This window comes from Pyxicephalus adspersus, chromosome 3, assembly GCF_032062135.1.
Source record: "Pyxicephalus adspersus chromosome 3, UCB_Pads_2.0, whole genome shotgun sequence".
Taxonomy (NCBI): Eukaryota; Metazoa; Chordata; class Amphibia; order Anura; family Pyxicephalidae; genus Pyxicephalus; species Pyxicephalus adspersus.
This window is the reverse complement of record NC_092860.1, coordinates 112,091,466-112,116,304: the sequence shown is the minus strand read 5'-3', so window position 1 is coordinate 112,116,304 and position 24,839 is coordinate 112,091,466. Positions and strand designations below refer to the sequence as shown.

Sequence of the window (24,839 nt, the reverse complement as noted above, 5' to 3'; positions counted from 1 at the left end):
GAAGCCCGAGATAACACGTCAAGGGCCGTATCTTGGATTCATGCGGCTGTGTCCTCCGCTAAATCTTCGCTGTTGCTCTCGACCGTTGCAGAAAAGGCCTTTGATAGGGTTGACTGGGACTTTATGCTCGCCACCCTCTGTACCATGGGTGTAGGGAGAAAGATGATGGATTGGATCCAGGCTATAGATTCATCATCCTCTGCATCGGTCATGGTAAACGACGAAGTATCCTCACACTTTAGCATCTCTAACAGCACTAGGCAGGGCTGTCCTCTGTCTCTGCTTATTTTTATTTTGTCTCTGAAACCCCCACTGTCAGCAATACGCTCAAATCCAGATATTAATGGTCTTATGTTAAATGGTTGTGAACATAAGGTGGCAGCCTATGCAGATGATCTTTTCTTCATCAGCACTAATCCCCCCATATCCCTGCTGAACCTCATCCAAACGATACAGGAGTATGGAGCCGTGTCTAATTTCAAAATCAATTACTCTAAATCTGCGGCCCTCGGCATCTCCATGCCACAGACCTTTCGATCCCATCTCATCCCCTCTTTCTCCTTTAAATGGGAAGATAAGGCAAATAAGTACCTGGGGACGCAGATCCCAGCAGACCTTTCACAACCCTAAATTCTGCTCCCATCCTCACCACCATTACCAAAGACTTGGAACCATGGTCCTCCCTGACTCTGTCCTGCCCAGGGCGCATAGAAGCTGTAAAAATGAACATTCTGCCACCAGTCCTATACTTTCTTCAAGCTCTGCCAATATCGTTATCCGCCTTGTTCTTTAAATAATTATACACTAAGGTATTTTGTTTTATTTGGGGTAAGAAGGGCCATAGGCTTAGCAGGAGCCTGTTATTCTGGAACAAGAGTGGGGGAGGACTGGGTGTCGCCAGTTTCTCTGTGTATTATATGGCGGCCCATATGGTCTGAATCCTAGACTGGTTCAGGCATGGGGAGTTCAAACAATGGATAAGAGCAGAACAGTCTTTTACGTCAGTTCCTCTGACGGCGCTCCCATGGTTACCAAAGCTCCCCCACCAGGATATGAATAATCACCCTTTAATATTTGCCTCATGGATAGCATGTCAGAAACCATTATTTAAACTCTCCTTGGCCCTCTCCCATGTACCCGATTATTGGTAACCCCTCCTTCCTCCCAGGTTTGGAAGACTGGAAATTTGGACTGATGCATGAGAGAGGGATTCAAAGGGCAGAGCATGGAGAGGTTGATGGATGGGTCCGGTCCTTGATTTTTGGAGGTCACTCCAGCTGTCACATTATCTCTACTCCCTTCCTCCAGAATGTGGCAGTAGCCACGTGAAAACAGGTTTTGAAACGGTATGTATCGGAAGTGGCTCTCTTAGACACTCCCTGTCCTCCTTATATGCTGTACTTAAAAGGACCCCAGAGAATTTCTCCCCCTGATATTTATAGGCATGGGAGGCAGAACTTCGGTACACCCTAGAGCCTGAGCAAAAAAGCAAGATCCTCTCTGCTGTTCACAGGTCTTCCACGAGCAGTAAGCAACAAGAACTGAGTTTTAAGGTCCTCTCTCGGTGGTACAGGACCCCAGAGCGGCTACACAGCCTTTTTGCATGAAGTTTCAGACAGGTGTTGGCGGTGCAACCAGGAAAAGGACACCATGCTACATATTTTCTGGTCATGCCTGTTGCTGGGCCCATACTGGGAACAGGTGAGGGCGCTCATACAGAAGGTTACCACCTACAATGTACCGGGAGACTGGGTTTTTCCTATTGCATCATAACACTATTTCGGATAAGAGCTATAGGAGCTCTATTCTCAGACATCTTATAGTGGAAGCGAACGCCTGTATACCTATGTTATGGAAATCAACATCAGTACCCACTGTGGGCATGTGGCTTCACAGGGTAATTATATAATGCTCATGGAGGACCTGACGGCTAGTTTAAGGGGTACACAGGACAAATTTAATGTGATGTGAGGTAGTTGGATCTAATACCGAGACACTCAGGAGTTTAAGCGCCACCTGGATCCGAATCTCTCAGAGTAAGAGGGGGATTTTTATTTTGTTTTCTCTTTTTTTTCAAATATGTGGTACGGTCCCACAGATGTATTCAAATGCTAGCTTTGATATGTTGTATGTATCTTCGCCATGTTTTTCATTAGGTCTCTATACAATGTGTAACATGCTGTTTTTTGCTGTTTTTTGTTTCCCATACCTACCCTGTTATGTCTTGACAGGTTACTGTATTGTTTCTGTTTTAAAAAAATGTTTTCAAAAATAAAGAATGTTATTAAAAAAATAATATAGCTCTAGACTAGCAGAGGTTGAAGCGGTATCTATGTTTTCCCTAGTTTTTAAAACCTTTTTTTTTTAATTGTGTCAATAAAGCTTGAATGGGAGCACAGAGCTTCCTGGGATACCTATGCCATGCATTCCAGGAGGCTTTTGGATGCTCCTGCTGTGCATGCATGTTTGTTACAGTAAATGTAGTAAAAAAGTAAAAGATAGTAAAAATACCATCTATAATAACAGCGTGAGGGGTAAAAAACACACACACACACACACACACACACACTCTATAAATACTTTGACAATAAAAGGTAATAAATGTGTTTCCAAAATAAGGTTTTGCAAGGTGATTTACATGGAACTATGTATATAAACTGACCTAATTCGTATTTTGGCTACAGCATTCAAAGCTAATGAAAACCTAAAGAGACCTGACAGCTGGAACCAGGACAGGAAAGAAATTCCCCAGCTCAGAAACCTAAATAAGAGCTACATTTCAAACTACAGTGCTATTTTGGAGTAAAAAAAAAATATTTTTTTTTTAATTTACACATTATATATAATGCTAAACTATTTTTTTACTTTAGATAGAGTGAAAGGGTTAAAACCCATGTGTATTATTAATATTTCTTGGCATTTCTTGCAAGAAATGTTCCTTTATTTCCTGTGCTGTGGACACAACAGGAGGTGAGAAAAGCACTTCAAAGTAGATAAAGCTTATTTTAGACAGTAAAAAGTGTCTAAATGTAAAGATTCCCCTAGGCTGAATCCACAGTGGTGGTGAGGATGCAGCGGTGGTGAGGATGCAGCGGTGGTGTGGATGCAGCGGTGGTGGGGATGCAGCGTTGGTGAGGATGCAGCGGTGGTGAGGTTGCGACAGGTTGCTTGGAACTGCTGCATCCTGCGGCTGTGGCAGCCCCATTGTGAATGAACCAGCGCTTCCGTGTGAGTGCTCAAGCAGACTTACACAACCTAGAGGCAGATATAAATGCACCCTTTCTTTTTAATGCACTCCTGGACAGATGGAGAGGTTGAATCTCTGTAACAGGGACACACAATACAATAATTTATTATTAAAAGAGACTAATAAAATAAAATCTAATCAAAAAAGTTAAACTCAAGCAGGCGATCCAAATCTGAAAAAAAAAAGGTTTTGTCTTTAGCTTTACTGAAAATCATACAGTAATCATTAATAAATAAATCATTAAGTTCCTGTTTTGTAAATGTTTATAGAGACCTCTTGGATAAACAGTGTGAGCTCCCAGAGCTTGTTTTCTTGCAAGTGGAAAAAAAGATGATGTGGTTTCAGCAAAAGAAACGAAACTAATCTACCAGATCCTCCCCTCCAAAGTCCAGATATATAGAGACAGCTGCAAATAACCTTCTTCATTCAAACTGCAGATTACATCTCATCAGCTGCCTATACTAGGCATAGGCAGGAAAAGGTTGGTGGCATAAATATTTTATATTTATTATAATTGTAATAATAAACTTGTCATAAGTATACAAAATGATGCATACCAAACCTAGTACATAGTAAAATAATTGGGTTTACACTAGATAAACTGACATTTTTAGATTGTAAATATACAGAATAGAAAATAGACATTTTTTTTATTCTTAAAAATAGCGTGCAGTGGTTTAATGAAGACTCCATTTGACTCCATGATCAAAAGTGTGCTGGATTTTATAGCTCTATCTGGCAACCTGCAAGCAAGTAAAAACTATACTTGCCACTACACTGTGCTTTGTTAACCCTTTGTTGAGTGCTTCTATAAATGTTCAGCATTAGGATAATATAAGACATGCATTATTATTATTATTACTAATACCACTGCACGCTATTTTTAAGAATAAAAAAAAATGTCTATTTTCTATTCTGTATATTTACAATCTAAAAATGTCAGTTTATCTAGTGTAAACCCAATTATTTTACTAATAGAATTTATATAGCTTCAACATGTTACACAGTGCTGTACATTAATAAAGGGATGCAAATGACAGAGAGACACAGCAGGAGGGGAGGACCCTGCCCCATATTACATAACAGAAACTTCATGATGCTTCCCTATTTCAAGGGGGGAAGTGCTCTTTAACCACACTATCAGAGCGCCATGCGGCTCTGCTTGGGGCAATGTCAATTAGCAGTCCAGTCTGCAGTGATCAATCAGAAAGCCTGCTGGCCAATGTGGAGTCCCCCCATCACAATCTCCTGCATGCCACAGATCATGCTGACCAGCAATCTTCCTCAGCACTACGTGACTGTTATCAGAACACCTTACACAAGGTGTTGGATGCACAACTGAAACTGATTTACCATTGGACAACAGACTTGGAAAGGAGGATAACAGACACAACTACTATGCTTGAGGAGCACAAAAATGACATTGACTCCCCTAAATTGGAAACACAAACCCTGCATTTCAAGCAAAAATTGAGCACGCCACTACAGCCTATAAATCTGTGGCATCATTGAACACATGGTTGTTCTCTTGTCTACAGTTCTTGCCTTATTCAAGAAGATAGTGCCTGATTTACCTGTTGAGCGCCTGGAGATGGACCATGTTCATCTTGTCTGGACCAAGCCAAACCCAAATGGCCTACCACATGATATACTTGTCACATTCCACAGTTATCACATGAAGGAACACATCATGCAGGATTGTTTTAAGACAGGGGTGTCAAACTCAAATACACAGTGGGCCAAAATTAAAATCTTTGACAAAGTCGCGGTCGCAAACCTTGAAATTTATTGAAAAAAATCAGGTTTTTCCTTCTCATTAGATTTCAAACCTTTTCATATGGAAACAAAGAGGTTTTGCTTCACATTCAATCTGGTACAAGCCTAAAATAGATGAAGGAGGCATAAGTTCTTTTCTTAATTTTATTTAAGAAAATATCTTTTGCCTCTTTCTCTATCTGTAGCCTTCTGAGTTAAATTTCAATGGTAACCTTTCTGCACAGGATAACAATAATAATACCAATTTTCATTTATGAAAATCCAAGTATTCAAGTTCATGCCGTGGGGTAGCAAGGAAAAGTACAGCTGAGGGGGATTGCTAGAAATGCTAGAAATGGCACCCCTACTAAAATTCTCAGCATTACTTGCTTCTATAAAACAGTCCAATGCAGAGCCACGCATAGGTAGAGAGCCTACTGGTCTATAGATTCGAGTGATGCTTGGAATTGTAGTAGCAGCGATATTTCAATGCAGTGGCGGGCCAGCTTCAGTTTATATTTAGGATTTCTTTGGGGGCCAAAAAAGGACATTGAGTGCCAGAGTTTGACACCCCTGCTTTAGAAGATTAAAGGATGCCCCAGTTAGGCATCCTTGTCACATTAATTTCTTATATTCCCCCACTACTAAACAGCTGCCTTTCTTTCAGCAGTTCCTGTCTTTGGTGAAGATGTATCAAAAGGGTCCAATAAACCTGGTAGGGTACTACCGCAAAATACCTTGCTGCCGTTAAATGAACTCCCATAGACAAGACTACAGTTTTTTTTCACACTCCCAAAGTACTTGGTCAAGAACAGAATACATTCCTATCTCTTGTTACCAGAGACTTCTTCCCCAGATGTGAGCCTGTGTGCTACTCCCAATACCATGGTCTGATCACAGTCAGTATTGTCTTTGTACTCTCTGCGTGATAAACCCCTAGAAAACAGATAGACTTCTAATGAGGGGTTGTTTATTGATCTAGACATTGTTCCGCAGGACTATTGTTTTGCAGGACTATTTCCATTAAAAATGCTCACAGTGAAGTCTTGGATTTCAACGTATGGAACGTCCTGTAGGCTGTGATTTGTGGTCATTTTATTTAAATTGCCTCCCAAAAAAAGAAGAGACCCACAGCCAATAGTAAAATGGATAGTAGAATGGATTCCCTTTCTACTGAAGACTCAGTGTGACCTGGCAGTCCCTCACATACTAACTACTACAGAGCTACCCCGGCTAGCGGCCTACCATGCTACATCTAATTTTCCCTCTCCAACCTCTTTTCATATCTCCAACTTCAGCATTATGTGAAAATCCAAACTCAAATTTAGCAACAAGCCGAATACACCTTTTGTTGGCATCTGTGCCACGGTCCACTAAGTAAACTTACATCTGTAGTACATTGTTTCCTCCTTACTAAGACTATCCTCTTCCCCTTACTGAACATGTTGGCTGCTCCCTAAAACTTGGGAGACTCACACTCATGGCTATTTTCGAGAGGCCAACTATAAGACTCTTCTGTGGTAGTATATGGTACCTTCTAAACTCATATTTAAACCTGGTACGTCAAGCCTATGCTTCCGATGTCAAGCCTATGCTTCTGAGAGTGCAGATCCAGGAGCTCTTTCTATATTATATTAATTATTAGGTGGCAGTGCCCCTGTAAAAAAACCTCTTGGACAGGGATATTGCTACACTAACCTCTTCCTCACTAAAGCGCAAACATCTCTTCCTGTGCATGCGGGCAGTTCAGACTCTGGGGATGCCTGCGTTTCCAAGATTTATAAGCCTCGTGCGGCCCACTGGCTAATCGGGAAGTGGCTTCTTGATCATCCCTGGCTATTTGGCTAGCTCAGACACAGCACTAAGTGTTCGTGCAACAAGTCTTGCACTTTGTGATTTGGTACCATGTTACATATGCCCACCTTGGTGTGCCCAAGGACCTCATCCTGGCAGTAATCAGCAGCGCAACATCCTCACCATCAGAGGCTCTGGAGAAGAACTGGTTACTGCTTAGACTCTGGCCCTTCCCAGGGCTCACACCGCTTTCGTGCAAGCCGTACCACCCACTAGTGGACCTGTCTCCCCAAGCGTGACCGGTATATCAAATTGTCTACATTCTTCTCGGTAGGGTTATCAGGAAGGCCCTTTTTGAGGTGCTCCTACAAACTTGGCAACATTACGCTGAAACTTTGTCCTCATGAATTCAACATTACAACATTAAGCTACTTTAACATCAAATTGTTGTCTTTGTGATGCTAATTCCAGTCCCTCTGTAGTTTTTTAAGGGTTCCTAAGGGGTCTTCAGAAAGTCTACTCTTGTTTGGTTACAGGTTCACTTTAAAAGTAATTATTATGCAGTTGTGACTACTGTTGTCTACGCAGCATTAATTTTACTGTAATATATTTTTTTAAAAATTAATAATATATTTTTTATTTGTTTTAATAATAAAGTGTTACAGGGCTTAAAAAGGATACAAAGATTGGCACTAAGTAGCCATGGCATCTGGAGGATCTGAGCCGGAGGAAGATGTGTGGTCATCTGAAGATGAAGCCCTTAATGAGGGTGATGATTTTTCTGAAGAAGAAACAATTTCTGAAAATTCAGAACCTGATAACTTTTCTACTTCTGAATCTACTACTGAACAAATAAGTGAGGCTTCAGGTACAGACAGATCTTTTTGTAGATATTTTGCTTATATATGTTTGTGCATTTCTGTCAGTCTGGTGTGCTTTACTACATTTATTACATATTTTATACGGTAGCATTATATTTTGTGATAGTGTTAGGGTTTTAGTTCCAACTTGCCAAATTGTAAACATATGTGCAGATATTGGGTTATGGATATACAGCATGTCATGTATTTAGCTTAATATAGTAAAACCTACAATATGAATACTGTACTTTAAAATGCAGTTGGGCTGATATACTAAAGAATTGTAGAATTTTTACACAATAAAGTGTGTAAATATTTACTTAAATTATCAAATCAAGCAAATTCCATTTCACTTTAAGTTCCATCATATACTAGGAATTTGTTTTTCACACAACTGGATAACTGAAGTACACAAACAACTTTTAGGCGCATTTAGTAAATTAATCTGCTCATGGGCATCCTTGTCCATAGCTTGTCCAATTGCTAATGTGTATTGTCATGTTTATTGCATGCTTATTATAACTATCAGTTACTTGTGAACAAGTGTCCAATTATATAGATCCTTTATTGATATATATATATATATATATATATATATATAAATATATATAGCAAAAACAGCAGCAAAGGCAAGGTGCACATAGGTAGTACAGTTTGGATTGAGTTTAAAATTTATAAAGAATCAGGTCAGGACTTTTTGTTGAAAACCATAATCCATTTGGGCACTTCATTGCCTATGGTCAGTAGAATTTCAATAAAAAAATATGCTTTTTTATGTACTTAAGGACTTTTTCATTGGGGGGAGATACTGTGGCTGGTAATTTCCCTAGGGGTCAGCGTAAAAGGGTGCAAATGCACCGCTGTACTAATTACTTTGGGGGAAAGTGCATATCTGGTCACTCACTTATTCCAGCTGAAGCACCCAAACAAACCCCGTCGTTGTTTTGGGGAATGCATGTGGGGTAGAGCCATTGTCTAAAGGTGTCTCCGCAATTTTAGGGAAGTCATGAGGCCTGGTCTAGTACAGGGAGAATGAGCCACATGCTCACTGCCCCCTTTCCCTGGCCACTCAACCTGTATGCATGTATAATGTATGTTTTGAATAACAAAATACTATCATGTATGGTGATATCCCCCAATCATGTCATTTTTCTCTATTCAACATTTCCCTCAAAGTCACATAGGAAACCCCTTTCCACCTCAAAAGCACAAAAATGTGAGTCTTCGGAGAGATTTTAGATTTTTTGGCATGAGTCTTCAGCTAGCTTGAATGAGTCTGAACATTTGATTTATTTATTCTTTGATACCAATAAATCTGCAAACTAATTGCTGACTTTGTTCTTTTTCTTGATATATTTATTAATCATATAGGAATAGAGAAGACTATTACCTTTCCTTGTAAGATATGGTCTCTCACACAAAAACAACTGTCAAAGTCAACGTAAGTAAATTTTGTTTGTTTATACCAATAAATACAAATAAAGCAAAACAAGTTGCCTATAGAAAGCATCATGACTAGATTTATACTAGAATCTGAATTCCCTGTAAGTCAACACAGTATACCATAACAAAAAGGTGACAGGGCAGTAACTGCTTGCTTCAGGGGACCTCAGGCACCTGGCACTCAAATGGCCTGAGGTAGTGGAGTAAAGTAAGGGGGAGATGAATATTTTATACCTAATTAGAATAATTTCAGACTGTTTAGTCTTTCATAATCTGTTTATGTGAAAATGTCACTAAAGTGGATACAACTAATTGATACCTGCAGGTCTTTTCTAGATTGTGGAAAGCACTCATATTCTAGAGTTTTGCTACATTGAACATGCGTTCTGTGTCAGCGAGAATGCTTGTGAATTATAGCTGGTGGAAATTTATTGTGCATCATTTGTTTTTCCAAACAATCCCTCAAAAAAGCTCAGTTGATGTCAGGTGACCTTCTCCACCCTAAAAATCTGGTATGACAATGCCTGTAGCCATGAGAATGTGCATGTGTAGAATATTCTAAAACATGTTGCTGGATGGGACTGTATTGGGTTAATTAGCTAAAAGAGTAGAATCTATTCACTTACACAAATCAATGTTAAGTATACAACATTATTGTTCATTGAGCTTAGTAAACTAGTAAATTCTGTTCACTTTCATTTATGCTATCATGTAAAATCAAATTTTCATTGTCTTTGCACATGATTGGGTATGTAAACTTTAAAGTTTTACCTTATTTACTGTCTTAGTGATTATCCTAAAGTAAACACCTTTAATTGTTTAGTGCAGTATAGTCTCCAATTTCACAAGACAATATATGGAATGCCAGATTTAGGTAAAATGTATCTATACCAAGATTTTGTTTCTAAATAACGTGAACGCCTGTCAGGTTTTATAGCAAAAAGACATAAGCAAAGACAGGTAAAAATGTTTTCCAAATTAAAGTAGACCTGATAGTGCTAATTGACAAAAAATACATGCAATGTGTCCTGTCGGAACAATAAAGCTCCTGGTGTCTTACATAGTACACTGTACAACACATGTTCTGTGTAGTATGCTGTGGTGATGCACACAGTGCCAACCTATGAAAACAATGTATCACCTGGGCCTGTGCAGGCGGTATATCATCAGTGGACCTCCAATGGCCAAAGTGGATTGCTATCTTTTCGTATGTCCACCTTGGACTTGGCAGCAAAGATAGACCCTTCCAAGGATGCAGCCATGATAGACCCTGGACCTTTTATCCCTGCAAGGTGCCTGCACCAACCAGCCAATAAGATTAGTTTCTTTTTATTTAAGGTTAGGCTGGGACCCCTGTCTGCTTTTTATTCTTGTCTGTTTCACTGATGTATATTTTCCCTCACTTCCTGATTGGTCATCAGCAGAACAGAAAGTAACGAGAAGTCTTTATAATGGAGCCTCATATAACAGATGAACCAGATGGGTTTCTAACTTTACCAAATTCTGATAAAAAAATGTTTTGGGTATATATAATTTTTAAATAGTATTTTAAAACGATTTTTATTTTAAACAGTTACAATCTTCTATAACATATTATGTTCATTAGCACATAAGTTATTGTACGAGTAAAGCTGGCAAAAGTAAAGCAAGTTCTAGGCAGTCTCGTAGAATGCCTTCATATGAGATGTAAAAAGTTACTTGCCTCAATGTTTTAAAAAAGGTTCTTCTGCTTTTTCTTTATTTCAGATTTGCGAGTTTACTGAATGATTATGTGGAGTCTGAGTTCTTTGCCATTGACGGTGACTCCTTGCTAATTACTTGTGCAACAAATTGTTCCTTGTTACCAGGACAGAGTTTACACTTTTTTTACTTGGTAGAACAGTTTTTGTTCAATTTAAAAAGCAGAAACGCCAGGTTTGTCATTGTGTTTTTTCAGGTATGTTCATTGCATATGACATTTTTTTGGGATCATAAGATATTGTACGAATATAGTACATTTTAAACCCTTTTACTGTTTAACTCAAGCTGTTTGCTTTTATTATACCTTCATTGGTATACTCTCCCAGCTATTAACATGGTAATAAAGATTTTAAATAAACCTTTCTGTTTTTAGTACATAACTTTTAATAGACCTTTTAATTCAGGTGGGTTATTAAAGTATTAAAATGCCTTAATCGGTTCCTTTTTTGAAGAAGTGGGAGTTCCTAGGATAGCCACAGTAACTGGGCCTTCTGATGAAGCTGAGTGAAATTTGGCTCTCCTGTAGTCAGCATGCTGATTCTGATAGCGTCACTCACCTGAGTGCAGATCACTTGCCCAGCTACCTCTGCTTCTTTAGGTGTGACTTCGCAGGGAGCCCCTGGAAGAGAAAGCCAGGAATTTTTACTCACTGGGCAAGTACAGGAACTTAGGGGGTTGTACCCACACTATAGGTAGACACTTTGTTAAAGTAACAACCACGTGTGTTGCTGAACCTTCTTGATTTAAAGACATGAAATCCAATGAATGAATGTGATTTACCAAGAAGAGTAAAGTTGGGAGGGAAAGGGCTAGATTTGCCATCTGAGATGAAAGGTGGGCTATATCTGACTTGCTGCAACTTCAAATATATGTGTGAAGCTGACCGTGTGCAGTGAAGTCCGAGTAGGCAATTTTAGTACAGCAAGGGAACATGTACATCTGTGCATTAAAGGTAAAATTTGTATTATGTCCTGTTTACTATGTTACTTATTTAGTTTCTAAAAATGTTAGTATTAATGTATGTGAATGTGAGTCTTAAGTCTATTCCTAATGTAATTTACTGAATCTGGAATGAAGTGTTCAATGCTTACGCTATGGATTTGTAATTAGACAAAATGTCAATGTGTAGCTGAGCTGTTAAATTCTTTAAATGTGCACATGTAATTAAAAGTCATAGTTCCACTATAAAATGAACCAGATACAAAATAGTGCCTTGTCTGTAAATAAACAACTTTAACGATAACTGTATTTTACACCACTCATTCTTAGACTTGTAGTATTGTATTCACAGGACTTTAAAGACTTTTATCATCCCTATCCTCTTTTGAGATGTCGGCGCACACAACTTAAACTGTACATTCAGAAAAATACAGATATTGCTGTATACACATTTTCAAGTTTTCTGAGTAAAGAATGGAACACATTTATCAGAGAACAAGCTCCATACTTCTTCATGGTTTCTGATGAAGGACTGACCAAATATCAAACCCTGTATTTAAATATGGTTATACTTCATGCCCTTGGAAATCAGATCGATGTTGTGCTCACCAATGCACAGGAATCCGAACATCTCAGAGTATACGGATACTATGTCAAATCATCAATTCTAATCAAGAAGTTCATACAAATGGTAAGTGAGATCATTTTCATTGTATTAGAAACTATTATCAATATAATAAGAAATGACTCATAAATAGTCAGATTTTTTTTATGTTCAAAAAAGTAAATCTCCTTAGATTGTATGCTCTAGCCCAGCAGTTGGCAGTTGGTCTCTGGGAAAATTTTGGGGGTCCGCCGCTTTGGTCCGTGCACCACCAAGTGGGGTCCTTCTCCGGGGGGATGCACAGGACCATGTCCCCGTGCAAATCGCAGGCTCAGATCTGGGATGGCAGAGTGGGCGAGGTTGTGGCGTTATGACGCCCCTTATCCTCCTTATCTTTACCGCTATTTGCAGGTAAAATCCACCCCGAGTCACACTCGGGATTACCGCTAGGTAGTGTCATTATATTGTATGTCATTATAGTTACAAAGTTACATAGTAGGTCAGGTTGAAAAAAGACAGGATGTTCCCTGGATCACTGGTCATTTTTATTTTTACTTTAAAGCCTTAATACCAAGGTATATTCTGTGCTTCTAGATAAACATCCAGCTTTTTCCCTTAAGCAATCTATAGAAGTTGCTGAAACTCCTGAGGGTGCCAATTCTAATTTTCACAGACCTTACACTGAAGAATCCCTTCCTTATCCGCAGCTTAAACATCTTTTCCTCCGGATGAAAAGAGTGCCCTCTTGTTCTTTGTAATGATGTAATGAAGTGAATAATGGGAAAGAGACTTCTCTATGTGAACCATTTATATATTTATAAAAGGTGATCCCTTATATCCCATATCCCCCTTATACGTCTCTTCTCAAGGGAGAATAGATTCAGTTCAGCTAATCGCTCCTCATAGCTGAGCTCCTCCATTCCTTTTATTAATTTAGTTGCCCTTCTCCCCAATTCCACAATGTCCTTTTTGTGAACTGGTGCCCAAAACTGGACTGCATATTCCAGATTTGGTCTGACCAATGCTTTGTACAGCGGCAGGATGTCTCCATCTCTGCAGTCTATTCCTCTTTTATTACAAGAAAGTACTTTACTAGCTTTAGATATTGCAGCTTGGCATTGTATGCTGTTATTATGTCTATGATCTACCAGAACCCCCAGATCCTTTTCCATTTCTGATTCCCCCAAATGTATTCCCCCTAGACAGTATGAAGCATGCATGTTGTTAGCCCTCAAGTGCATAACTTTACATTTATCTATATTAACCATCCTAGCGGTAACCCTGAGTGTGTGACTCGGGGTGGAAAAAAGTTGCTAAAAGTGGTAACCCCGAGTCTTACTCAGGGTAGCTAAACCCATGGGAGGTAATAGTAAATACAGCCTTACCTGATCCGCCTGGCATCCCGTGCCGTCCATCGTCGCAATCTCCGTCTTCTTCCTTCTTCCTCCGGACGGCTTCTGCAGCCGATGAGTCACCGGTGAGTTCCCGGTGACGTCGGTGCGTGTGTACGTTGCCGGAGGGGCGGGGCGGGAAATTCAAAATCTATTTGTATTGCATTCAATTCAAAATAACTGTAATAAAATCAATACATTGGATTTATATGTGTAAAAGCAGTACATTGTTTTCAAGAATATTTATTTTACAGTATATAGATATTAGTATAAATATAAGATGTATTTTTAAAAAAAAAAATTAAAAAAATTTAAAAAATATATTTTTTTAATATATAGATTTTTTAATTTTTTCAATTTATTATCTTTACATGATTTTGTGTTTCAAACTTTATTATACTTATACTATTATATTATACTGTAAAATAATTTTTCATGAATAACAATGTACTGCTTTTAGACATATGAAACCGAAAATAAATGAACCACTAGGGAGGTTAAATATCATTTGCCACTTGGCTGCCCAATCAAACAGTACATCCAGGTTTGCTTGTAGATTATAGACATCCTGTATGGATTAACTCCATTACGTAGTTTGGTGTCATCTGCAAACACACAAATGGTACTTTTATTCACAAACTATATATCATTTATAAGGATGTTAAACAATAAAGGTCCCAGCACTGAACCCTGGGGTACACCACTAATACCCTTAGACCATTCAGAGAATGAATCATTAATTACAACTCTCTGGATGCGGTCTTTAACCCCCCTAGCGGTAATCCCGAGTGTGACTCAGGGTGGACTTTACAAAAAAGCGGTAATCCCGAGTCACGGACATCCCGAGTTAAACTTTAGAAGCCTCCCTTACCTTTGTGCCACGCTCCAGCGGCGATTTGATGGTCCCGCTGTGATGCGGAGGCGCTGGTTCGTCGAAGGTCGTGAAGCCACGCCACTGCTCGCATCAGCAGTGAGATGTGAAGCACAATGCACGACTTCTGCATTGTGCTTCACATCTAACTGCAGATGCAAGCAGCAATAGTAAATTCTGGGGGTGATGCCAGCTGGCACCACCCCTGGAATTTGCTATTGCTGCTCGCATCTCCTGGAAGATGAGATGCACAGTGCAGAAGATCTGCATTGTGCTTTGTATCTCCCTGGAGATGCAGAGCAGCAGCAGCAGCATCGGAGTGAGGTGGGCGGACATCCCCACTCGCATCACCCGGGAGGATCTGACATTTGACAGTAAAAAAACACTACACAACATAGAATAAAAATAAAAGTACATTTTTAATTTTATATTTTATTTTAAATTACATTGTTGTTGTCTATTATTTCATTATTTTTTTAAATTATTATTTATAATTTTGTATTATATTATAATTTATGATTATAATATAATAAATAAATATAATTATCATACCCGGGAATTAATCCTAAAAATTACAGGCCCACAATATAAATAAAAATTTCTATGCAAAAAAATTAGGAACACTTTTTTCATAAAAAAACTGACAGAATTAGAATGCTAGGGGGTTAAGCCAGTTCTCTATCCATTAGCAGATTGACTTTTCTAAACCTATTGACCCTAACTTGCATATTACCTGTTTGTGGGCTACAGTGTCAAATGCTTTAGCAAAGTCCAAGTACACTATATCAACTGCTATTCCACTGTCTACCTGTTTACTTACTTCCTCATGAAAAGAGGGTAAATTTGTTTGACAACTTTTGTCTTTCTTGAAGCCATGCTGACTATCACTTATAATATTATTTTCTAGCAGGAATTCCTCTTTGTGGTTTTTTATCAAACTCTCTAGGACCTTTTCAACTATGGACGTTTACCTAACTGGTCTGTAGTTACCGGGTAATGACTTTACTCCCTTCTTCAAGACAGGAACTACATTGGCCTTACGCCAATCCATCAGTACCTTGCCAGCGAATAAAGAGTCTCTAAAAATTAGAAATAATGGCTTTAAAATAACCAAGCTCAGCTCTTTGGGGACACGTGAATGTTATCTATCAGGTCCTGGTGCTTTGTCAACCCTAATTTTTCCCAACTGTTCCTCAATCATATCAATTCTGAGCCATTGTGACTCATTTAACGCAGTGGCATTGCTAATATGAATTTAGACATGAGCTCTGTCATTTTCCTTTGTATTCACAGAGCTAAATAAAAGGGTTTAGTAAATTTGCCTGGTTGGTTTGGTAATTGGGGATAGGAAATAGGAATAGGATGTGGGTTAATATTTGCCCTGGGATGGGCTTTAAAGTTTCAGAAAAGCAATTTTTTTTTATCTATACAGAATGCCAGCCAATTGGAAGAAACACTTCAGGAAATAATTACAACTTGCAAGAGCGTAACGCCACAGCAGAGTTTTTTTCTTCAATGCATGCAGGAGATCACGGAGGAAAAAGAGGTTGGTATGCATGATAACTGCTTTATTTTCTAAGATATCTGTACTACTTTTAACCTAGCGAAATGAGCTATAGAAAGAATGCATTTAGCATTACATACAGTAGGCTTATACCTAGCAGTAAAAAAGGCTAGTTTTCTTTCATTTCAAAATTTAATTATATCAAAGCAGACCTAACGGTAAAAAGACAAGACAAACAGAAAGGCCTGGATATATGAAACAAATTTGGCTGCCCCATGTATTTTCAGAATTACAAGGGCTACATAGAGGGTTAGAAATACATGAGATGCATTGATACAACGATGTTTAAAATCAGTTTATCTCTTTCATATGCATAGCTAAAAATCATTAAAAGGATAGAATAATAGATTCTTTAGATTCATTATGTGGATGATTAACAACATACATCCACATAGTGAATCTATAGTCTATCTTTTAATGATTTTAGCTATGCATATGAAATAAGATAAACTGTTTATTTGGTTTGATTTGATCCAATGGGATTGATTAACTTAAGGGGTTTTGGCTGTTCACTTAGCAATGTTATTTATCATTCTTTAAAATAATTTTTATAGTATTAAGTATAATAATATAACCACTTTTTTGGGTCTTGAATCAAGGTAATCTATATCTGTCTGAATCATGTCTATTACCTCCAGCTATATTAAAAAGATTAAAAAAAACTTCCCACCTCCAAACAGTGTGCCCATGTAAAAAAACAAATATCAGCCTATCAATAACTCAGCAATCCATAATGTCAAGTATCAATAATGCTATAGCTTGTGGGGCAACAATTCCAGAAACCTTATGAGAAAACAAGCTAAAGAGACTGATGCCTACTTACTGTCTTTAATTGTGTTATTTGTGTAGTAACTTTGAAAACTTGAACTAAAACAGTGTATTTTCTGTAACCCTTCATCAGTTGTTATGTGACTGATTTATCAATACACAGTGAAGAAGTGTTTCAAACAGTCCATGTTCCCAAGAAACATTGATATTTTAAGCTTTTTTGTTGTTCATGAACACTGGTAACTGGTAAAAGTGTAGCACAGTGTAGCACAGCTTCACAAATATTTACAAAAGCTGGTCTGCAAAATGTTCTTTAAAAAATGTGATTATTAGTAAAGAACATTTAGACAAATCTAAGGTAATATAAAATAAAGATAGCTGGTTTACTGAAAAGCTCAAAGCTTACAGTAGTCAAATTTATTAAATTTAGGGAGGGAGGTATGGAATTTTATATCACACTGATACCACATAAGTACATTTAAAGACAACAAACAAATTCCACTGTTTTGTACAAAGAGTAAAGGCTAAAAAAGGCCACAATTTTAAACTTCTGGAGCAAGGAAACAATAAACTTTAAAGCATCACATAAAAATATTTGATACAAGTATGAATGTCATATGTCAACATGTCATATCCATGTTTTTGTGTTGTACAGGTACAGAACTGCATTTCTCTACTGTCTACAGTTTTGAATGATAATTGTGATATACGAGTCGCAACTTGTATTGTTTCATGTTCCTTGGCACTGAGAATACATGCAAGGACTGAAAACTGCCATGATCAGGTACAATACCTCTACAAAATGCATTGATGACAGTTTCATTTACATGTATTACCATTAAGACATTTTTTTCTCTAATGAGTTTTTTAAACATTTTCTGCTTTTATTTGTGGTATCCTGTTTGTTAATAAACTTACAACATCCAGTTAATACTGTTACAGTGGCCCTTATGCTGCTTGGGTTTATAGTTTATCTTGAACTGATGGTTGTGTATGATATAGAAAAAAACTTGAGATGAAGATGCGTTGTTTGAATTGCACTGGCCCTTTGACCCAACACTTTCAAAAAAATTATTTATAAATTAAATGACCTGTAACTTTGGATCCACTAATTGCTTTAACTTATTGATTTCACTGAAAGTATTCCCCGGTCCACATTTTTTTTATCACATTCCCTATTTGAAGTATACTAAATAAAGTTTATACATTCCAGTTATATATTCATATAACATAATAACTATGCTTATTTACTTTCCAGAATGATGATAATCCACACCTGACCCTGGAGGAAGCAGCTGACCTATGCAGAATGCAATGCCTTTCTGTGGCAATGAGAATCATTTTGCCACTTTGCCAAAGAGCAAAGATAAGGAGAATAAAAGGAAAATGGAACAAAGATGCTCAATTATTTATTGGTTTGGTAAGATTTGGGTGGTTATATTCCCTTTTATTTGTGTTACAAACAGATGATGGCATTAGACATACTCGGGTATTCTGCACTTTCTTTATTGAATTGTAAAGCTGTGGTTTGCATCTGTTCCTGTGTAAGTATAATTTGAGCAGGGGTTATATGCCCTAATGTAAGTATCCTAATATTCTAATGTTTATCAAATGATTCCTGTCACTTAAATGTTTCACAGTCATCTCTATTAGTACTTTTATCTTCTTAGCTATAACACTTCCAATTCTGTGCATCTCTTTATTTCTCGCTTTTGTCTCCATCTTCTTTCTATCATCTCTTCATTTCTTATTTTCTTTGAAATCTTTCTTCATGTACAGAACTGAATTCTTTTTCTGATCTTACCCTGTGGTGTATTTCTGTTAAATCACAGCTTGCACTCACTACAGACACAATCCTTTCATCTAGTTAGTGTTTTTTTTACCTTTTTAACATGGGGGAACCCTTGAAATAACTTTCAGGTCTTCAGGGAACCCCTTCTATAATTACTATATCCACAGCTCACAGTACATTATTGTGTATTGTGGTGGTCAGTGGGAAGAATGTGTGTTACATTGATGGCCATTGGAAAGAGTTCCAACCTTACAGATAGCCAATACAATTATTGGTGTCTCTTTGACCTGAGAAGCACAAATTGGTCATTGCTCAAGGAACCCCAAGCAACCTCTGGAGGAACCCTAAGGTTCTACAGAACCTCGGTTGAGAAACACTGATCTAATGTATACATTTTTAGTAAATGTAAATCAGCAACAGTGAAAATCTTCAAGTGTAATTATATCAAAGGAACAAGAAAGTATGCAAAAATTGTTAGAGAAGAGTTATAAGGAAAAAAAAGGGGTAATAAAGAGGGTTTATAATCTCCTCTAGGTTTGTGGTGTTGTCTCCATGATAGAAAGAATTAACATTTTTTTTCTGTATCAACGCACAAAACACTTTTCCTTAAAAGTAAAAAGGGCATATGGTAGAATCTTTGTCAATCTTTTTTAAAATGTAGTGTAATACCTCTATCTCTATATATCATAGGGATTGATATCCCCCCTGTATAATATGGTTAAAAAGAAAAAGACAGAGAAAGATCAGTACATCCATGTCCCATTGTGAAGTCATGGGATTTGGATGTAAGTACTAGACTCATATTGCTCTTATGCTCTTCTCTTGATCTCTCATAACTAAGGAACATTTAAGCTATGTAATTTTTCCAATTTTTCTTCTGAGCTTTACCACTAATATGGTATACTCTTTTCTTTTTTAAGCAACAACGATGTGATCATATTGCATTAGGTCTTTTAAGAGATCACTTCAAAAAGACAGAAATAAACTGGACTCATGTTTCCGATATACGTGATGATTTACTGCTGAAGAACATTGCCTATTACTATGAAAAAGAATACAATGCAGGTGTGTTCCGTAGCAAAATAAAAGAATGCTTGTTTTGTGTTACTTGTGAAGAACTTGTAAATTATGTACAGTTTTTAATGTACATTTATTTACAGTTAAAAAAAAATCTGAAAATAAAGAATTACATTAGGATGATATCTAAATTTCCCTGGGACCTATAAAAAATTGTTGCTGTCTTCACATATTATATCTACATATTGTCTGTTAATATATTATATAAATTATTTATATTTATTAAACTCATCTCTCATATAATTTTTTCAGGTCTAAGCATAGTAAAGCCCGAATAGAACACTTACTACATAATATGCTCTTTTCTGATCATTGTATCCTTACATGCTAAAAGAAATATTTAGCATACCTCATAGTAAAGTTTAAAATTGGATGGATGATTGGAGGATGAGTGCTTTGCCCAAAAGTATCGATCAGGATGAAGCTCACATTTTTTTCAATTTCTTTTTTTTCAGATTTCAAGTTGGAATTTGGAGAGAAAATAAATGAAAGTTATACATTTCTATGGACCAGCATACTAAAATTAGTTCCACATGGAGAACATTTGCTGTCCTATGAACTAAGAACAACAAAAAAACCATTCCTAACACCAGAGGCATATGTGGGGGGTATGTGGATTAAACACAATTTCCTTACTGTATGTAATGTGTTCATTAATTCTTATCAACTAATAGGAAATCAGTCTCATAAAACATTCTGTATATTTCTATGACCATGATTAACTAATACAAACTAAATTCAGGCATTAGTACTCATCATATATTTGGTGAATGTATGCAAGAGTAAAAATGATAAAAAAGAGGAAATAATTAATTAATAATATTGCCTATATATAACTGTATTATTATTATTAGTATTATTTTTAATAATAAACTGTATTTATATAACGCCAACATATTACACAGCGCTGTACTTTAAATATGGGGTTCAAAAGATAGACAGATAATTAATGTATAATGTGTAATATACCTATGAATAGTAAGTAAGTCAAGAGAATGCTGTTACTAAAATACTGTTTTCAGTATAGCAGGTCCTATAACAGCTAAAACATCTGTTCAGCCCTGTAGTTAAACCTAATCACTCAAATTTAACCTTAAACTTGTATTTGCATTTTTTTCTGATTGCAGACTAGTTAGATTAGCTAACTGTAAACATTTTCTACCCACATTTAGCACTTTTGCTTATCGTATTATCAGCCTAAAATTTTAAAGGGGCTCATTTGCATTTTAGAGCGGAGACTGTTGTCCATGGACTGCTGCACTATTCAGAATATGATCTATCTTTTTTTGCTAAATGGAGCATAGAGAGGACTGTAACTTGAGCAGGGCATGAGATTTCACTGGGGCAGTTATCATTCACTTTTGTTGCTCTATTTTAAATTTAGACACATAAAGCCAGCTTTGTCCAGCCCTGGGCATGTTTATACATATATAATACATACATATATATATTGATACAATGCATCCATACCACTGCTTTTTAAATGAGCCTCCTGAAGTCTGTAATCTTAGCCCATACTTCTCTTGCTGAGAATTTTAAGTGGTGATGGATATGATGTGCACTGAAGCAATGCAGACTCAATACCTCATGTCATTTTGATTTCTAATGTAGCCACCATACAGATATTAGGTACAAAGGCACCATTCCCATTGGTTAAGGGCTACTACAGATAATCAATGTCAATGTAAGAACCCGTCCAAATTCTATTTTTTTCTTAGGAGATTCAGCTATCAGGTGCTTTCTGACATTAGATGGCAGTACCATAATCAAAGCAAACATAGCTAAATAGGGAAATGTTCTAAAAGATATAAGGCATCTAGAAAGCACAGTCTGACCTTGGGGTTGTTGTGGGGGCTGTTTGTTTGAACATGGATGGGTCATTCCTGCATCTTAAGTCTTATTGCTGATACACTGGGCCTAACGTGTTAAATCTCTCCAAGACTGGAGAATATAAACTATTATTGATGAACATGGATGATCTTGCAAACCTGGAAGGGATTTTAATAAATATTGCGCATTAGTTGGCAAATATTTTCAATCCTGTGCCAAATCTATCCAAGTTTGCTGGATCAGGTTCACCCATATTGGTCTATCTTCTGCAGTACGAGTAAGATTTATTAAATCAGACCCACATTCTATGGTGCCTCAATATTTCTTTCTGGTAATTTAATTTTGAATGTGGGACTGCGCATGCGCGACTGCTGAGAGGACGCGGGATCCCGGGGCTCGCGCTCACTGCCGCAGTTATCAGCCTGTATAGCCTCCTACACATGCTGGAGCCAGGTGAAGATGGGCAAGAAACAGCAACTAGCTGCCCTGCACCCGGGGGACAAGAAGCAACTACAGGCTCTGGATTCCTTCCTCTCCCGCAACAAGAAGACTCCCCCCCCTTCAAGAAAGGAGGTAGCAGCCAAGATGGCGCCGGACCCGGCCATGAGGCAGGACAAACAGCTTACAGTGAGTACTGCCTGCGCCTGTGATACCACAGGGGGAGATGGCCATACTGCTAAGAGGGGTTTTGATTGTACTAGCCCCCCTTCCCCCCCCGGACCAGCTCAAGATTCGGCCAGCAGCACTTTTAACTCTGCTCCTGGCATTACAAGGTAGGATTTAGAGACCTTCATGACAATCTCCAAAAGAGATTGCCTGCCTTAAACAGGACTTGGGCACTAGAATCCTGGTGATAGAAGAACTCCAAACAGCAGAGGCAAGTTTGAAACGAGCACTCCTTATTGCTGCAGCGGTTAGTTCTACAGCAGGATGATTTAGAAAACCGTAGCAGACACAATAATGTGAGAATACACAGTCTGAAGGAATCAGTTGAAGCCGCAGATCTCCACAATGCAGTTACCCAAATTTTCAACACACTGAAAGAAGATATATTAAAAGCTGCCCGCTCTCAAGAGGTAATTTGTTTTCAAGAATCACCCATTATGCTCGTGCAGGACCTCTCTCGCCATACTTTGGCGCTGCGAAAGGCCCTGTGTTCACTCACGGAAATTTTGCGCTATAGATGGGGCTTCCCATTTCACTTTGCTGAATCAAAAGATAGGGTAGTGGCAGTCTTCCGCAGCTCCACAGATCTGCCCTCCTTTCTGGCCACTTTCTCCCTACAAAGGTCTCCCTTCCGGAATGGCCATCTAGCCCAGGTTTTTTAGAGGACCTGGACGTCTCGAAGTGGAAAATCTATCGCAGATGGGGTAACCAGAAAAATCCCAAGAGAGATTTGACTGTGCGACTGGAAGCTTGATGCAGAATTCCCTGCTATTACTTCTCTCTACTGGTAAGGGGATTAATCCCCCCCCTTTTTTCTTCTTTCTTTTTTTCTCACGTCACAGGCAGCTTTTATTTCTACTTTACTCTCCCAACTGGAAGACTAGAGAGGGCCTCCTGATATTGGGGGGAGATTTTAACTACGCACCAAATAAAGTGCTAGATACCTCCAGTACCCCTAATAAAGGCCTCCCAGGGGAGGGTCACATTGGGAAATGTTTGCAAAAACCCAGGTGATGGATGTATGGAGAGCAATGCATCCGACGGAAAAAGACTACACCTTTTTTTCTAGGCCCCACCAGTCATATTCCCGCATTGATCACTTCTGGATAAGACATTCTGATCTCCTTTATTATTATTATTTATTTATTATTATTTCTCCCTTAACAAAACACCGGATGTGAGCCCCATGATAGTGTGGGAAAAACACAAAGTGGTTATTAGAGGGATCGTTGTGAAGCACGGTTCCGGACTCAAAAAAGTGGCAGCCAAAGAGACGCAGGACCTAATCCTGAAAATCCAAAACCTAGAAAATGTAAACATAAGAGGACACTAGATGCCAAAGTTGTGAAGGAATTACTTTTGCTTAGGGACAAACTGTGTCTAAGTAAGGCGAAAGCTAAGTTGGCCAAATGTAGGCGAGTGTTCTACCAATTTGGGAACAAATGCAGTAGAACTCTTGCCAATGCACTGAGAGCACAGAGGATGCAATCACATGTGCCATTCATCTTAAACAGGCGAAGACAGAAAACCCACCTCGTCCCAGATATAGCTGAAAAATTTCAGGAATACTATCACTCCTTATATAACTTGTGTCCTAAGACCTAACGCCCCAGGTGTAAAAAAATTAGATCTGAAAAAATCACTGAGTATATAGCTTACTCAGGACTCCCCAAGCTTTCACAGGATGACATAGTTAGTTTAGAATCCCCTATCTTGGAAGAAGAATTCTTCAGGGCAATCAAAACCACCCTGTCTGGTAAAACACGGGGCCCCAATGGTTTTACCCTCTTATATTACAAGATTTTTAGAGACCAACTCGCCCCCCACTTTTTGGAGGCGTTTAAGTCTCTAACATCTGGGGGCAAAATCTCAAATAAATCACTACTAGCTCACGCCTCGATTATTCCCAAAGAGGGAAAAGACCCAGCAGTTTGTTATTATAATTATTACACAGTATTTATATAGTGCCATCATATTATGCAGCGCTGTACAAAGTCCATAGTCGTGTCACTAGGTGTCCCTCAAAGAAGCTCACAATTTAATGTCCCTACTATAGTCATATGTCAATAATGTAGTCAAAGGTCAGTTTTTAGGGGGAAGCCAATTAATCTAACAGCATGTTTTTTTGAATGTGGGAGGAAACTGGAGTACCTGGAGGAAACCCACGCAGAAAAACTCCTGCAAACAGTGTCCTGGCTGGGATTTGAACCTGGGATGTAGCACTGCAAAGGCTGGAGTGCTAAGCTCTGAGCCATGGCACTGCTACAGCTACAGACCAATTCCCCTCTTAAACCAGGATTTAAAACTTTTTACAAAAATACTTGCGGTTAGACTCCAAAAAGTTATCACTAAACTTGTCCATCCTGACCAAATGGGGTTTGTTCCAACCAGGGAGGTGAGGGACAACACTACAAAAGTACTAAACTGGATTTACTCAGCCCACAAGTCAAAAACCCCAGCCTTTCAGTTGTCAATTGATGCAGAAAAGGCCTTTGACT

The 24,839-nt window shown here is 38.2% G+C and overlaps 1 protein-coding gene across 1 annotated transcript in view; it reads left to right on the top strand.

The window, feature by feature from the left end:
* The first annotated feature begins 3,603 nt into the window (after positions 1-3,603).
* LOC140327460 (probable ATP-dependent RNA helicase DDX60) overlaps positions 3,604-24,839 on the top strand; it is a 68,528-nt gene continuing 47,292 nt past the window's right edge. Inside the window, exons 1-10 of the mRNA XM_072406844.1 lie at positions 3,604-3,728; positions 7,454-7,664; positions 9,028-9,097; positions 10,846-11,035; positions 12,131-12,469; positions 16,077-16,190; positions 17,632-17,760; positions 18,235-18,396; positions 19,689-19,833; positions 20,301-20,453. Of these exons, the coding sequence (XP_072262945.1) occupies positions 7,499-7,664; positions 9,028-9,097; positions 10,846-11,035; positions 12,131-12,469; positions 16,077-16,190; positions 17,632-17,760; positions 18,235-18,396; positions 19,689-19,833; positions 20,301-20,453 (1,468 nt within the window). The 5' untranslated portion in view covers positions 3,604-3,728; positions 7,454-7,498. The remainder of the gene's footprint in view (positions 3,729-7,453; positions 7,665-9,027; positions 9,098-10,845; positions 11,036-12,130; positions 12,470-16,076; positions 16,191-17,631; positions 17,761-18,234; positions 18,397-19,688; positions 19,834-20,300; positions 20,454-24,839) is intronic.